The following is a 14,100-nucleotide window of genomic DNA, read 5'->3' as shown; positions in this document are numbered from 1 at the left end:
AGAGGCCGTCTTGCCCATCGATTACTATGAGCCGACTCTTCGAATCATGTTGTATGACGTAGAGGCAAATTGAGAGACCATGCGGCTAGCATTGGACTCGCTTCCAGAGCGCAGGAGCAATGCCACCTTGCGCCATAAAATCTACCGTCTGAGAATGATTAGAGCCTACAACAAGAGAGTGCACAAGCGGCCCCTTAAGGTTGGGGACTTTATGCTACGGAAAATGGAGGCAGTTGGTAGGGCGAATGAGCAAGGGAAGCTAACCCCAAATTGGGAAGGCCCCTACCGAATCTATGAAGAAGTATGAGGCGGCACCTACCGTTTAGAGACACCAGACGGCAGGCAGCTACCCAAAACCTAGAATGTAGATAATTTGAAAAAGTATCAACTTCTGAAATTTTGTAAATTTTTTATTTAAACTCATTAATGAAAAATCCGCCTTCTTTCCCAAACTATGTCTATTTATTTTCACATTCAAGAGCACCGCTTGCACAATGTGCAGACGAACCAAGCTTAATATTCTATTGTAGTATAGGGTACCGTCTGCACAATGTGCAGAAGGCCTAAACCCAATCATTTTAACATATTCGTGAGAACCGCCTACACAATGTGCAGGCGACCCAACCTCACTTAGCAGTTTGTAAAGTGCATCAATAAGGACCGCCTGCATTATAAGCAGTCGGCCCGAATGCCAATGCTTAAAAAGCACCGCCTGCACAACGTGCAGTCGACCTTGAATCTATTTACCATTTATAAGCTAATGTCAAAGAATTGGTGGCTAACTATTTTCCTTAAAGAGGCCGAAAGCCGGATATGTTCTATAAAAAGTCGTCTGCTCCAACATGAGTCAGACAACCGGCGACGTCCATTTGGGCGAATTTGTCGAAGAGAGCATCACCCATTTGGGTGGTACATTGCTCTATAAATCGAAAACAAACGGCCCTACCGACTGTTTGGATTAAGATAACAATCGCAGCCGTTTGATTTAATCTAATTTGAAATTTAATAGGTGTAAGTTTTTCGGACTGTTTTAATACAGACGGAAAGCGGCTACTATTTGAGGCTACTCTATTATGTCTCACTGCCTGTTATTGCTCTGGGGCAATACAGACGGCGGATTATGCTTGATAAAATAAGCTAAGTTCAAGGACTTAACGGCTCAGTAGCGTCTAAACGACTAATTGAGGCCCTTAGTCGGATACTCTCAAGTGCCTATCTATCTGCTCAAGATGGCCGTCTGTCGCTTGGTTTGGGGCAATCACCATAGTGATTGATTGATTTAGAAACCAATCATACTCTTTAAAGTATCAATAATTTCTAAGTCAATCAACCCATTTTTGAAACCAAGCGAACATCCGGCCAGGGGCAAGGACATCTAGTAAAACAAATAATCGCATAATATACATGCAAGTTAAATACTTAGCTAAAATCTATGCATATCAAATAAAATTGAAAGCTTTAAGAAATTTTAAAGCAAGATGCCAATATAATCAAAACCGGTCAGATTGACCGGATGCTTCATTTAAATTGAAAACAGTTGTCCCTGTGGACGACTGCAAAAGTTAGCCACTAAAACCGGAAGAAATAGCTGATTCACTTGACCCCGTGGTTGGTAAATATACATAGATACTCAGCACACAGGCCAATAATGAAAATATTTGGCCATTCGGCCGCAGAAAGATACCTAAAAAGCTTAAAAGGATCAGGGGAGGTCTTCAGCATTAACAGTCGCATCATCCTTGTTGTAAGACAGTCTGCCTCTGCGGAATCTCTGTCAGATCAAACAACATGAATTAAAAAATTTTCGAATGGTCCAGTGCCCTTTTGGGTGACTGTTATTTAATCCAACCACATTGAAAAATGGTTTAAGTGATTATACCTTCCGCCTCCTCCTCCCGGGCGGCTTTGCTTTCGCCTACTGCTAAGCCGACAGCAGTATTAAGTGGCTTGCCACTCTTTGATACCCCATGGGAATTCGTCTTTAGGGTCGTCCTGATGGGGATGGAGTCGTCATGAGCCTTCTTAGGCTTATGGGCGATGTGCTTCCTAGGTTTTCCAAAATTGTCAAAATCACCACCCGACTGCTTTTGAAGCTTCGGGTCCGGCCGTTTGGAGGGATAGGGTTTGGACAATCCGCCCTGCATAGAATCCGCCATTTAGTAAGCATGCGGCCTCAACAAAACTCAACACAAGTATAGTGTGAAAGTTCCTTTCCTTAGGAGCTCCGCCTGACGGCTGCTCCTCATTAGTCCGTTTGCCCCATGATGGACAAACGGGAATAAGCAGCAGAATGTGCAGCTGGGTTCTTGGTGGTCGAGAGGTTCTCCATTGCTTGGTTTGCACAAAAAGTAAAAGAGTTAGAAACTAAAGAAATAATCAAGATCAGCAAAGTAAAATAAAACCAAGCGACCTACTACCTCTCGGCCTCTCAGTACTAAGACCGCAAGCGGCCAAATATGTCCTGTCAGATAGCCACTCATGACGGGGAATGTAGCTTTGTAGGGTGACCTCCTTTTCCCCCGTCTCTTCATTGGTTCGAACGGCCACAGTAAACAGGCCTCGATCTAGTATGCGCCTGCCTTGGGACAAGCGGCAGGGCTTTCTTCCCAGCAAGGAGAGGAGGGTTCCGGTTCCACCGGTTGTACCTTTTGTTGCGCAGGCGGTCGGGGGAGGAGACTATGTAAAATTTCTTCCTCCACTCCTTCCATTTGTTCTCCTTCCCCACCGTCATCATGTAACCCTTATGGCTAGTAAGGGTGAACCATTTGGCTCCGCTTTATTGAGGGGTCTTGCTCAAATAATGCATATGAGCAAATGCCTCAAAGCTGGGATCCACCTTCAGCATTTCGCAGGCGGCAACGTAGCCCATGATGTTGACCCAAGAGTTGGGGGCTAGTTGCCAGATACCCAGTTGGTATCCCTCTAGAATCCTCTCCACGGCCGGATGGAGAGGGAAGCAAAGACCAGCTTGAATGGCCGCCTCATAGCAGCCAAAGCATTGGTTGTCGTAGCTGGCCTTCTCTGGCCAAAAGACTGTATCCTCAGCGTCCGGCACAAAAAGAAGAAATCCATGTCCCATGACATGGTTGGAGATAAACTTCCCAAAGTACTCCGTCATTTTCTCCCGCCTGCCTTTGGGAACGTGCAATAATAGGGAGCACGTTCCAGCCGGCGCGAAGCAGACGGCTCTGCCCATCCTTCCCCCTTGTCCACTGACAAGGACTCTTCAGCAAAATTTAATTTTGAGCGCACCTCCTTCGAGTCAATGGAGGCGATGTCCGAAGATGATGAATCAAAGTCATCATCGGAGTGGTCGTCCAAGCTGGGGGCCTGCTGGCTAGTGCTAGCAGTGTCCTCCCCCATTTCCTCATCCGGCACCGAATCACTCGGTCCGGAAATTTGTTGTTCATCATCCTACTCATCTAGAATAGAGGAGCTCGAGGTACTAATAGTGCTGGGCGGGTGATCACGAATCTCGACAAAGAGAAGATCAGACGGTTACCTTAGATGAAGGTACGAGAGCCGCTTGGTCTGGAAGTCTGCTTACAGGCGGATAAGTGGCCGAGTGTCGGATGCTATCACAAAAGAAAACAAATTCTCAAAAGTTAAAGATTCAAGATTCTCTCTCTCAAGATTCACGCAAACATGTGAACGCAATAAAGAGGTCAACCCCTATTTATAGGAAGGGTGAAAAGTCTAGGGTAAAAACCCTAGATTCTACCCATGGTAAACGGTAAAAAACCAAACCAATGCTTGCCTGACTCCTGTCACAGGCGCCACGTGGCAAGCCGCGTCACCCCTGTGAGGGGCAAATGATTTGGGTATTTCTACCCTGTCAAGTGGCCCAATGAGAGTGTGACACATGTCACAAAAAGAGGCGTCCAAATAGACTTCCCAAATGTTGACACATGTCACGCAGATATGGTCCCTAGGAGTGGCAGCCTTCAAAGCCCAAATCCCAAGGAGCCGCAAAACGGCGCTGCCCTAACTCCTAGGTCATCAAACCCTGGGATAGGGCACACCTTTCTAGGACCCTATAAATAGGGAGATTCCCCCATTTATTGGGGCAGATCTTAATCATTACATCATTTATTGCTCTCGAAAACAGAGAACACCTGATCTCGGAATCCGAGAAGATATTTACTTTCCGCACGTTTTACTCCGAATCCGTGCTAACTTAATCTTCAGAGGCGGACCTCCGAACATCCGAGCTCCGTTCTTTTGCAGGTACAGGCGGCTTCGTTAGACATAGTTTTTGATTTGTAACTCTCCCAAGGGACACAAAAACACCCGAAACAACAATCTTAATAAATCAAAAATACCATTTAAAAAAATTCACTCACCCCACATAATTTAAATTACAAAACATATTCTTCTCAAAATAAAAATAAAAAAAATAAAAAAAAATTACAAAACAAATGGTAAATATTTCACTTTGAGCTTTGAACCTGTGACTTGTTTTCACTTGTTAATCTAAGATAGTTATTAGAATTCTATAATTGGTTTTATAGTGTCAAATCTAAACTAATTTAGCTCCTAGCTAATTTATTTTCCTTTGATTTTTTTTTTACCAAAACTGCTAATTTAACAAAAGTATCTACCAAAACGGCTAATTGTACATTTTAATTCCAAAACTAGCTAAATAGTTGACTTGGAAGGAAAATATTTATTTCTTATTTTCCTTTAAACCAGAAAGGTTCACTTTTTTGGTTTTTTTTTTTTTTTTTTTTTTGGGTTTATTTTAAATTTCTCTTTTTCTTTTTTAGGTGGAAAATTTAAAGGCTAGTAATTTTTTTCGTAGTATGTGACCTTTAAATTCCGGGTTTCCCCACATTCCTTGTTTTTTTTTCCCTTAAAATTTTGGTTTTTTTTTATTTATTTATTTTTTTTGTTTTTTTTTTTTGGAAAATTTAAAAGCCATAGTTTAAAATATCCATTAATTTGGAAAATTTTATATATTTGCTATAATTCTCAATTTTTTTATAAAGTTACACAAATAAAAATAAAAAATCACTCAAATAATTGTTGCAAACTTCCAATTAACAAAAATTAGCCGACATTAGCAGAGAGCATACAATTAACGAACATGAAAAAAATTAACAATAACTTTAAATCCCTTATCGTTATATAAATTTGCGGTTGGATTGATAGAACAATACTACTTCAATTTCCAATTTTTTGTGATATGATCAATACAAAAAAATTGGTTTTTTTTAATCTTGAAATTAGGGTTTCTTATGAGCAACTTTATGTATATGTGTATATAATTTTTTAATTTTCCAACTAAAAAAATCCCCAAAAAAATATTAAAAAAAAAAAACAAAACAAAACAAAAAGTAGTGAACCAAACTGGTTCAAACGAAAATAAAAAATAAATAATTTCCTTCCAAGTCAACATTTTAGCCAATTTTGGAATTAAAATTTACAATTAGCCATTTTGGTAATTAAATACTTTTGTAAAATTAGCTATTATACTTGTTTTACATCGAAACTATATAGATTTACACAAAATGAGAATCGTGCCACTACCCAAAACCTTGACAATCTATTAACCTACATGGCAAGATTGTACAAAAATTAAATATTACAATGAAATTGGCGGTTAGTTGTTACAATTGCTTGCTCACTAGGATTACAATCACTTATTGTCTGCCATTATCACTAAAATAATACTCCTTATTACAAACCACCTAAACCCTTAAACTTTATTTCATCATTTTTCTTACCAAAAATTATAAAATCTCTAGGTATGACATATTATAAAATCTCTAGGTATGACATATAGTTATGTTTGAATTTGACTAAGGTATAACGTTCATGACAAGTTCTCAAATGCAGTTAATTATGATGATGCAACTTCATCAGCATGGCATCAGCCACTTAACTATTCGATTCACTACGAGTACAATTTACCCAAACGAACACGGCATACACTTCAAATTTAACTTTCTGGTTTTGTAAAAGTAAAGTACTCGTACTTGGTTAATTTGTCTAAGTTAAGTAGTCGTCCCTTGGGATAGGAGAACTTTTCACTTTGAATTCAATTTTAGTAAAAAGTATGTCGACTAGGTAGTACTTTATACAATTGACATAAAATTAACATTGTGATTTGAAATTAAAAATCGGCACTTAAAGAACATAGAATTAAGATCACGAAGTTTACGTGTATTAAGTGTGAAAGAATTAAAAAAATTGTGAGCTGAGCTGACGTGTGAAAGATGCATACTTAGCATTTTCGTAGAACAATCATGCAAGTCAATTCATCAAGTCAAGGTTCAAAACATTGCTCTCCACTAAAGCAATTAATTCCAAAAGTCAAAAAGCAACCATATTGACTTAATCAACGTTACACAAAAGCTCTAAAAATAAAGGACAAAATAGATATTATAATAATTGATAAGAAAAAACATAAAATGATTGGTTATAAGAACAAAGAAGAGCAAAAAAGAAAAACAGAGGAAAATCAAAATAATAACAATAATAAAGCATGAAATCTTCAAATGTAAAACCAAGATCAAATTTATGCAAATGTTATTGTTGCTTAAATCCTGTTAATAGTTATCCAAACTCTTTTGATCATCAAAACTCAGCAAACATTGATTCTTCAACTTTTCATTATGACTTTGCAACTGCAACTACATCATCTCTTTACCCAAATACACACTTCAGTAACCCTGATTCAATCCCTACTTTACCGGAATCATTCCGGAGTTTCACAAGGTCATTCCCTCAGTACTTAACCACCGTTGAAGCTGATGAAATACGCGCCAACGAGTACCGCCATTTATTCCTTTCTTCCCATGTTTGTCTTGATTATAGTGGTCATGCCCTCTTCTCTTCCTTACAACAACAACAAGGTGAGTTTGTTGCCTCTTCTTCCTCTTATACCGCGAAAATAACAAGTTTCCATATTTTGCATAAGGCTAATGGAGTGTTAATGTCATCATTGGTTGAGAGTAAGATCAAGGAAAGAATTATGAGGTATTTGAATGTTACTGAGGATGATTACTCCTTGTTTTTTACTGCTAATCAAACATCCGCTTTTTGGGTTTTAGCTGAATCATACCCTTTCCAATCTAATAAGAATCTTATTACAGTATATGATCATGAAAATGAAGGTGTTGAAGCTATGATTAAGGCCTCAAAAGGCAGAGGAGCTCGAGTTTCTCAAGCCGAGTTTAAGTGGCCTAAGTTGAAGATTCATTGCAACAAATTAGAAGAAATTGTGGTAGGCAATGTTAAGAAGAATAATAAGAACAAGAAAATGAACAAAGGTTTGTTTGTTTTTCCTGTTCAATCAAGAGTAAGTGGAGCAAGATACTCTTATCAATGGATGAGTTTAGCAAGGGAGAATGGGTGGCATGTATTACTTGATGCGAGTGCCCTTAATCCTAAGGAAATGGACACTTTAGGGTTGTCCTTATTTCAACCTGATTTTATTATTTGCACATTTTATAAAGTCTTTGGTGAAGATCCCTCAGGGTTTGCCTGCCTACTCGTAAAGAAATCGATCTCTCCAACACTGAATGTTTCGAGTTTCACATCTTCCCCTGGAGTTGTGAGCATAACACATACAAAAGATGAACAAGATCACGAAGAGTGTGATGTTGAGTGTAAGGGACTAAACCAAGCAGACATGTTAGGCCTAGTCGTAATTGGTGGTAGGATAAGATGTTTGATTAATTGGTTGATTAATGCATTATCAGCACTTTATCATCCACATTCCGAAAGAGGGGTACAACTTGTACAAGTTTACGGTCCTAGAGTAAAATTTGACAGAGGCTCTTCCTTGGCCTTTAACATGTTTGATTGGAAAGGCGAAAGGGTTGAGCCAATGTTAGTCCAAAAACTCGCGGATAGGAATGATATTTCGCTTGGTTGTGGATTATTGAAGCATGTATGGTTCTCTGAGAGGTATGAAGTTGAGAAGGAAAGTGTTTTGATGAAGGGGACTAAAGAAAGCATTAGGAAAAAATTCAAAGGGAAAAATAAGGAAAGTTATGGAAGTGGTATATCAGTTGTAACAGTTAATATTAGTTTCTTATCAAATTTTGAAGATGTGTATTGTTTATGGAAATTTGTTTCTAAGTTTTTGGATGCTGATTATGTTGAGAAAGAGAGGTGGAGATATACAGCACTTAATCAGAAATCTATTGAAGTTTAAATGAATTTATTAAGTAACAACTTTTATTTTGTAATTATGAGCTTTCAAAGTTATATCAACGAACATTGTTACTCATCATATAGATATTAGATATTTTTGGTGTGTTTATTTCTGTATGGCCACTTAAAATTTTGGTTTCAATACTTTTATCTTTGAAATGTGTGGATAAAATTAACTTTATACATCCTCCATTTTTTTTTATATAGTTCCAAGACTTGTAACAGTTTGACTTTTACATTATTCATGTGTTTCACTTTAACGGTTTGTATTTCAGTAAAAATATAGTCATGTAAGATTTTGTTAGATTCGTCTCGATTTATACCCAATTTTAATATCAAATGTTTATAATTTTTACATAGTGGTAATTAAAGGTATTAACGATTGAAAACATACATTGACAAGCGTAAAGAGAGAAGTGTTGCAACTAAAAAAAAAAAGGAAGTATGATTCTTGAAACAAACTTCCCTTGTAGACGGAGAAAGTACCATTCTATTTCATCAATTGTCAATTTCTCGGAATAATATTTAGGACCAACTCTACTTGAATGAAAGTATAACTAACCTAGCTAAATTGTACTTAGAAATTTAACTACCTTATAGATATAAAGTATCAATGAGGTCTTGTGTTAGTGAATAAGACTTAAAGGTTTATCCCCGCCCTTTTAGCTTTCTAAACACCAAAAAAAAAAAAAAAAAAAAAAAAGGTTTATAGATATTATATCGCTGGTTCAAATCTCTCGCTCTATTTGTAATTTGTACTGCCCTTGGCTTGTGATTTATTTAAAACTTGAAGTATGTTTTTATACCTTAGTCGTGCATTTTGGGCCTTTATAAATTGAAAGGCCACGAGCTCTTGGGCTTGGCCCTGCACAAAGACAAACACATAATGTTGGAGTGTAAGCTACAAGACCCAAATAATTGCTAGAAATGTCTCTAGCCAACTACGACTTGGGAAACAAACACATGGGCTAAGCTCCTAGTAAGAACACATGAGTCGGACACATGGGCCAAATAACTGGTATGACAAAAGGCAATAACAAATTAAGTACTCCATTCGTTTCAGAATATCTGAAATGTTGGACTTTTTTCGCTATTAGCTTTGCTCATAATTTTTAGTTACAAAATTAAAACATATTTCATCATAAAGTATGTTATTCAATAGGTATTAATATAAAGTTTTATAATATAATTTTTAAAATAATTTTCATTAATATTTAATTATATTTAAAGTCAAACTTTTGCATTGACATGTCATAAAGTTGAACAGTTGATTGTGTCAAATATTCTTGGACGGAGGAAGTATTCGGTAAAAAAAAAAATACTTCCTACAGTTCCCTAATATTGTTACATTTACCATCTTTAAGAAGTTTCACAAATATAGCAACTAACAACTTCCTATTCAACTTTCTATGTTGTAATATTAGAGGAACAGATAAAGTATAACATATGAACTCAGCTACACAATAGATATAACGTTTGCCTAAAAAAAAAACAAAACAATAAATGCAACGTTTTGACTTTGTGCATTATTTATCTAACTTTGACTACACTTTTTACATATGTATAAAAATTTTAAACGATTATATAAAATATATTGTCCGATCTCAATGTATATTTTCAAAAAGTTTATTTAAAATTTTATTGTTAATTGTTGTGTACAATTTTTAATGGTGCAAGTGTTGTATTGTAAAGACAAATAGTCAAAACGATGCATTTATCGTGAAAGGGAGGTAGTGCTTGTTCGTTTCACCTTTTTTCACTTTATTTTGGGTAGATCAAAGGTGTTAATTTAGATGATCTGGTCGGGTCTGGTGAGGTTGGTCGGTTCAGTTCAATTTCTAAAGTTGAGTCATACTAAATCATTGTATCCACACGAGTTGAAATCTGAATCACATATTTTTCGGATCAATTTCGAATTAGGTCAGGTCGGGTGTGGTTTTAATACCTCTAATTTTGGGTCTAATAAGTTCGTATGAGTTCAGTTAAATTTAGATCAAATAAATTTAGTTAAATAAGATAAGTACATAAGTAAAATCTAATTGAACAAAATCGTAGACCGTACGAGTGTATCAGTGTATATATATATATATATATATATATATATATATATATATATATATATATATATATATATATATATATATATATATATATATATATATATATATATATATATATATATATATATATATATATATATATATATATATATATATATATATATATATCAATCCCCACTAGTGATAATTTGGGGGAGTGGATTCCCTTATCTTCCCCCCACTCTTCAAAATTATTTAACCCGCTAACTCAAATCGGGAGGACCTGTGAGAGGTTCCGGCCCGATAGACTCCTTCTCCTTACCTACCAAAAAAAGGAAAAAAAAAATTTATTAAATATTTATATACTCCTCCACATGTCCTAATATCTCATAAATCTGTCGTACAAATTCATAATGTGTCATAAACGAATCCGACAAACAATATGTTATCTTCTCCTCATTATAGACTCCTAATCAAAATAATATTGCCCATATACACATACATTAAATTACCTTAAATTAATAGCATGCATAAGGACAGTTGGCAAAATTATATGAAATTTTGTCAACACAAAACTGCATCATTCTTAAAACAAATTGATATCTTTGAATAAAGAATCATCTGTTTGTAATCTTTCATGATTCCTTTTTAATCTTAATACAGTAATATACCCTTCACATTTTTATTTGATCACAAAGATCGAAATCAATCTAAAATTCTTTTTTTTTTTTTAAAGAATAAATCATAAATCAATCTAAAATTGTAAACATGCAATAATATACCCGAAAGGAAAACAAAGGAATTATTTTGTTGATATACTAGCTTAGGTTAGATCCCGTATCATGCACGGTGATCTATAGTTATAAACTAAATTAGCCCCGTGCGATGCACGACATAAAAAATTTATTTGAAATAAATATATTTTATATATGTACCTCATATGAGAAAAAAAATATATATAGAAACATAATCATTAATTGTAATGGTATTTAGATCCAAATAATTTTGAAGATAGTAAAAATTTAACCAAATTATACAATAAAGAGAACTCTTAAACCGGGAGTAATTATATTTGGAAGTCAGATAGTTTTTTATGAATCCATAATAATGTAAAAAAAATAAATAGAAAATAACATAATATAATAATTGTCTTCAAAAAAAAATTTACTCCGAATATGTAATTTAATAATTTAAGGCAAAACTTAAGAAGGTTTCAAAAAATAAGTAAAAATAAAAATAAGAATATGATGTCAGCAATTGATTTAGGAGGGAAATTTTTTTACCACAATTTGACATTTTTACAATTTAAACAGGGAATGATGTCAGCGGTTGTTACCTTTGTTATATTTATAGATTAGAATTCATGTGCAACTCCTTTAGATATTGAATTTCAAATACAATTATATATATATATATTTTTTTTGAGGAAATTTCTAATTCAATTAATATTATGGAAACTATATGTATAAAACATGGTTCAAACCAAAAACTACGCTATACTTCTTACATCCGTATTTATAAAAAAATAAAATAAAAAAAAATAAAAAATAAAAAAAAAACTTATTTTGGCTTTTTTAGTGAGATAATCATATTTTAAATAGAATGAACTTTTATGAACGAGAAAATCAATAACATAATACTTAAACTTAGATCAAGAATGACACGTGACAATTCATGGTGTAGTTTTTTTCCATCCAAAAACACCCTTTTCAATTTGCTAATATCTTGTTTGAGAATTTTAGTGTAATTTAACAATCATAATATTATTCCAAATCTTTTATAGGTATCTTCTATAATAAATACTACAGAGTAGGTTTGTCCCGTACGATGCACGGTTTTAATAATAAAAAACTAGTGTGTGGTTCGGGCGATGCCCCGGGTTGCTAGTTTATACTTGATTAATTTGCTAATCAAATTTGACTGTTTAGATAGTTAGACTTGTTGGTTTTGAGTTTAAGTCCTAGTTTATACTTGATTAATTTGCTAATCAAATTCGACCGTTTAGCTAGTAAGACTTGTTGGTTTTAAGTCTTGCTATAAACATTTTTTAGTTGTCGAACTCAATCATTACATAATGGAAACAAATAGTATAATAAGATACAAATTAACTTATCTAAGTTAACTATAATTTTGTTGGATAAAAAAAATACAATTAATAAATGGCTAAGATGGTAAGACTCTTAACTTAAGACTTGTTGGTCTTGAGTTCAAGTCTTGTTATAAGCATTTTTTAGATGCAAACATAATACATGTGAAAGTGATATGTCATATTGTTTTAGGAACGCTTTTTAATATATAATAATAATAATAATAATAAATATAGATAGAAGCTATCACATGGATAGCTGATGTCAGCGATAATTATTTTAGTATTAGTTATAGATATTCCCTAATTAATACTCCCTCCGTTTTTTTTAATTCATCGCTTTGATTTTTGCACTATTCACATATCATGGTTGACTTAATTTTTTCACCTCTATAAAATAAATAAATGTTATTATATAATATATCATTAGATTCGTCATAATGTCTAGTTTCATAATATAATTTTGTTATAATTTTTACTAATTAAATTAACAATTAAAGATATTAATGGTCAAAGTTGCGTCTCGGCAAATGTGCCGGTCAAACTGATGCAAATAAAAAAAATAAAAACAAAGGGAGTATATAGGTATTACTCTGTTTGCCATATCTTTTAATAATAATAATGCATCACATTAAACATTACTCTGTATGTCATATCTTTAATACGGAGTCATACATCACATTTTATTCCTTCTAATGATTAATAATATATTTTAAATAAAATAATTTTCTAACAATATTTAAAATAATGATGAAACTACAAAAAAAAAAAAAAAAAAAATATTATTGTTGTTGTTAAACCCAAATTAATTATTATTAGTTTTGAGTTAATTTTTTTAACAAGTTTTTTCTAATACTGTAATTGATTTTTCGCCTAATTCTAATACAAATTAATACAATTTTTTTTTTTTTTTTATATTGATTAAATGTAGTGAAATTATTGAGCATGGCACGGGACCTAATATATTACAAAGTATATAAATAAAACAAAGCCACAACGTGATGTAATGAATTAGGAGAAATTGCCATATAATAAAACTATATGTTTTGGTATAATTTTTGTATAACATCAAATTTTGAAGAGAAGAAAGTTGTTCACTTGTAGTGCCCTCGAGGGGATCGTGGCATTTCATATCTCAATACTATAATAATCAAATAATGTTGCAACTAACGTGGTTATTTTATGTCATATGTGAATTCTCACAACACGTGCACCACGAGGATGAAGATCATGCAACTTATTGCTTCTTCTTAACTTGCTTCCGGTCTATAAAACAACTTGAGCACCGTATAAAATAAAAATGAATACTTAAATTTGGGACAGGTATATATTAATGATTAAATTTATATATTAAAAAGCATAACTCGATATATTGACGTTAAATTCATACTTGATTCATTTTTCATGTATGTATAATTTTCGATAATTTTGACTTTTTATGTAATTTATTAATAATTTGTGAAAATAAATGCCATTAATTTTATTGTTGTTGCATTAATTTTAATCTCTAATTCAAAATATCTTTATACAAGGGAAATAGTACAATTTTTTCTCTAAATAACTTTTAAATTGTAGTGTGTTACAAGAATTGTGATATTTACATTTTTGTCATTGCTATCGAGACCCTAATTTCTGAGCGTGACTAGGAAGTCATGATAAGTCATTGCTATATTAAGAGGCCAATTGTGTAGCAGATTGGCTAGCCAACTTTGGAGTGACTTCGAGTCAGAAATTAGTCATCTTTGAGGCGGTCTCGGAGAACTTTCGTACCATTTTATTAGAGGACTGGGGTGGCGTCACGAGACCTCGGAT

At 33.8% G+C, this 14,100-nt stretch overlaps 1 protein-coding gene across 3 annotated transcripts; it reads left to right on the top strand.

Moving 5' to 3' along the window:
- The first annotated feature begins 6,430 nt into the window (after positions 1–6,430).
- LOC145569088 (molybdenum cofactor sulfurase-like) lies at positions 6,431–8,276 on the top strand. 3 transcript variants are annotated; one of them, XM_081628460.1, is made up of 2 exons: positions 6,431–6,857; positions 7,119–8,276. In XM_081628460.1, the coding sequence occupies exons 1-2, from the start codon at positions 6,488–6,490 to the stop codon at positions 8,162–8,164; spliced, it is 1,416 nt and encodes a 471-aa protein (XP_081484586.1). In that variant the 5' UTR covers positions 6,431–6,487; the 3' UTR covers positions 8,165–8,276. The 3 variants fall into 3 exon arrangements, with proteins under 3 accessions (XP_081484586.1, XP_081484585.1, XP_081484584.1); XM_081628459.1 differs by having other exon boundaries at positions 7,098–8,276; XM_081628458.1 differs by having other exon boundaries at positions 6,431–8,276.
- The last annotated feature ends 5,824 nt before the right edge of the window (positions 8,277–14,100 follow it).

This window comes from Chenopodium album, chromosome 11 (genome assembly GCF_948465745.1).
Source record: "Chenopodium album chromosome 11, dcCheAlbu1.1, whole genome shotgun sequence".
Taxonomy (NCBI): Eukaryota; Viridiplantae; Streptophyta; class Magnoliopsida; order Caryophyllales; family Amaranthaceae; genus Chenopodium; species Chenopodium album.
Note: the sequence above shows the minus strand (reverse complement) of the source record. Positions and strands in the feature narration are given on the sequence as shown.

Bases quoted from the DNA above. Each gene is read 5' to 3' on its own strand.
- LOC145569088 (XM_081628458.1), top strand. From the start codon at position 6,488: ATGAAATCTTCAAATGTAAAACCAAGATCAAATTTATGCAAATGTTAT.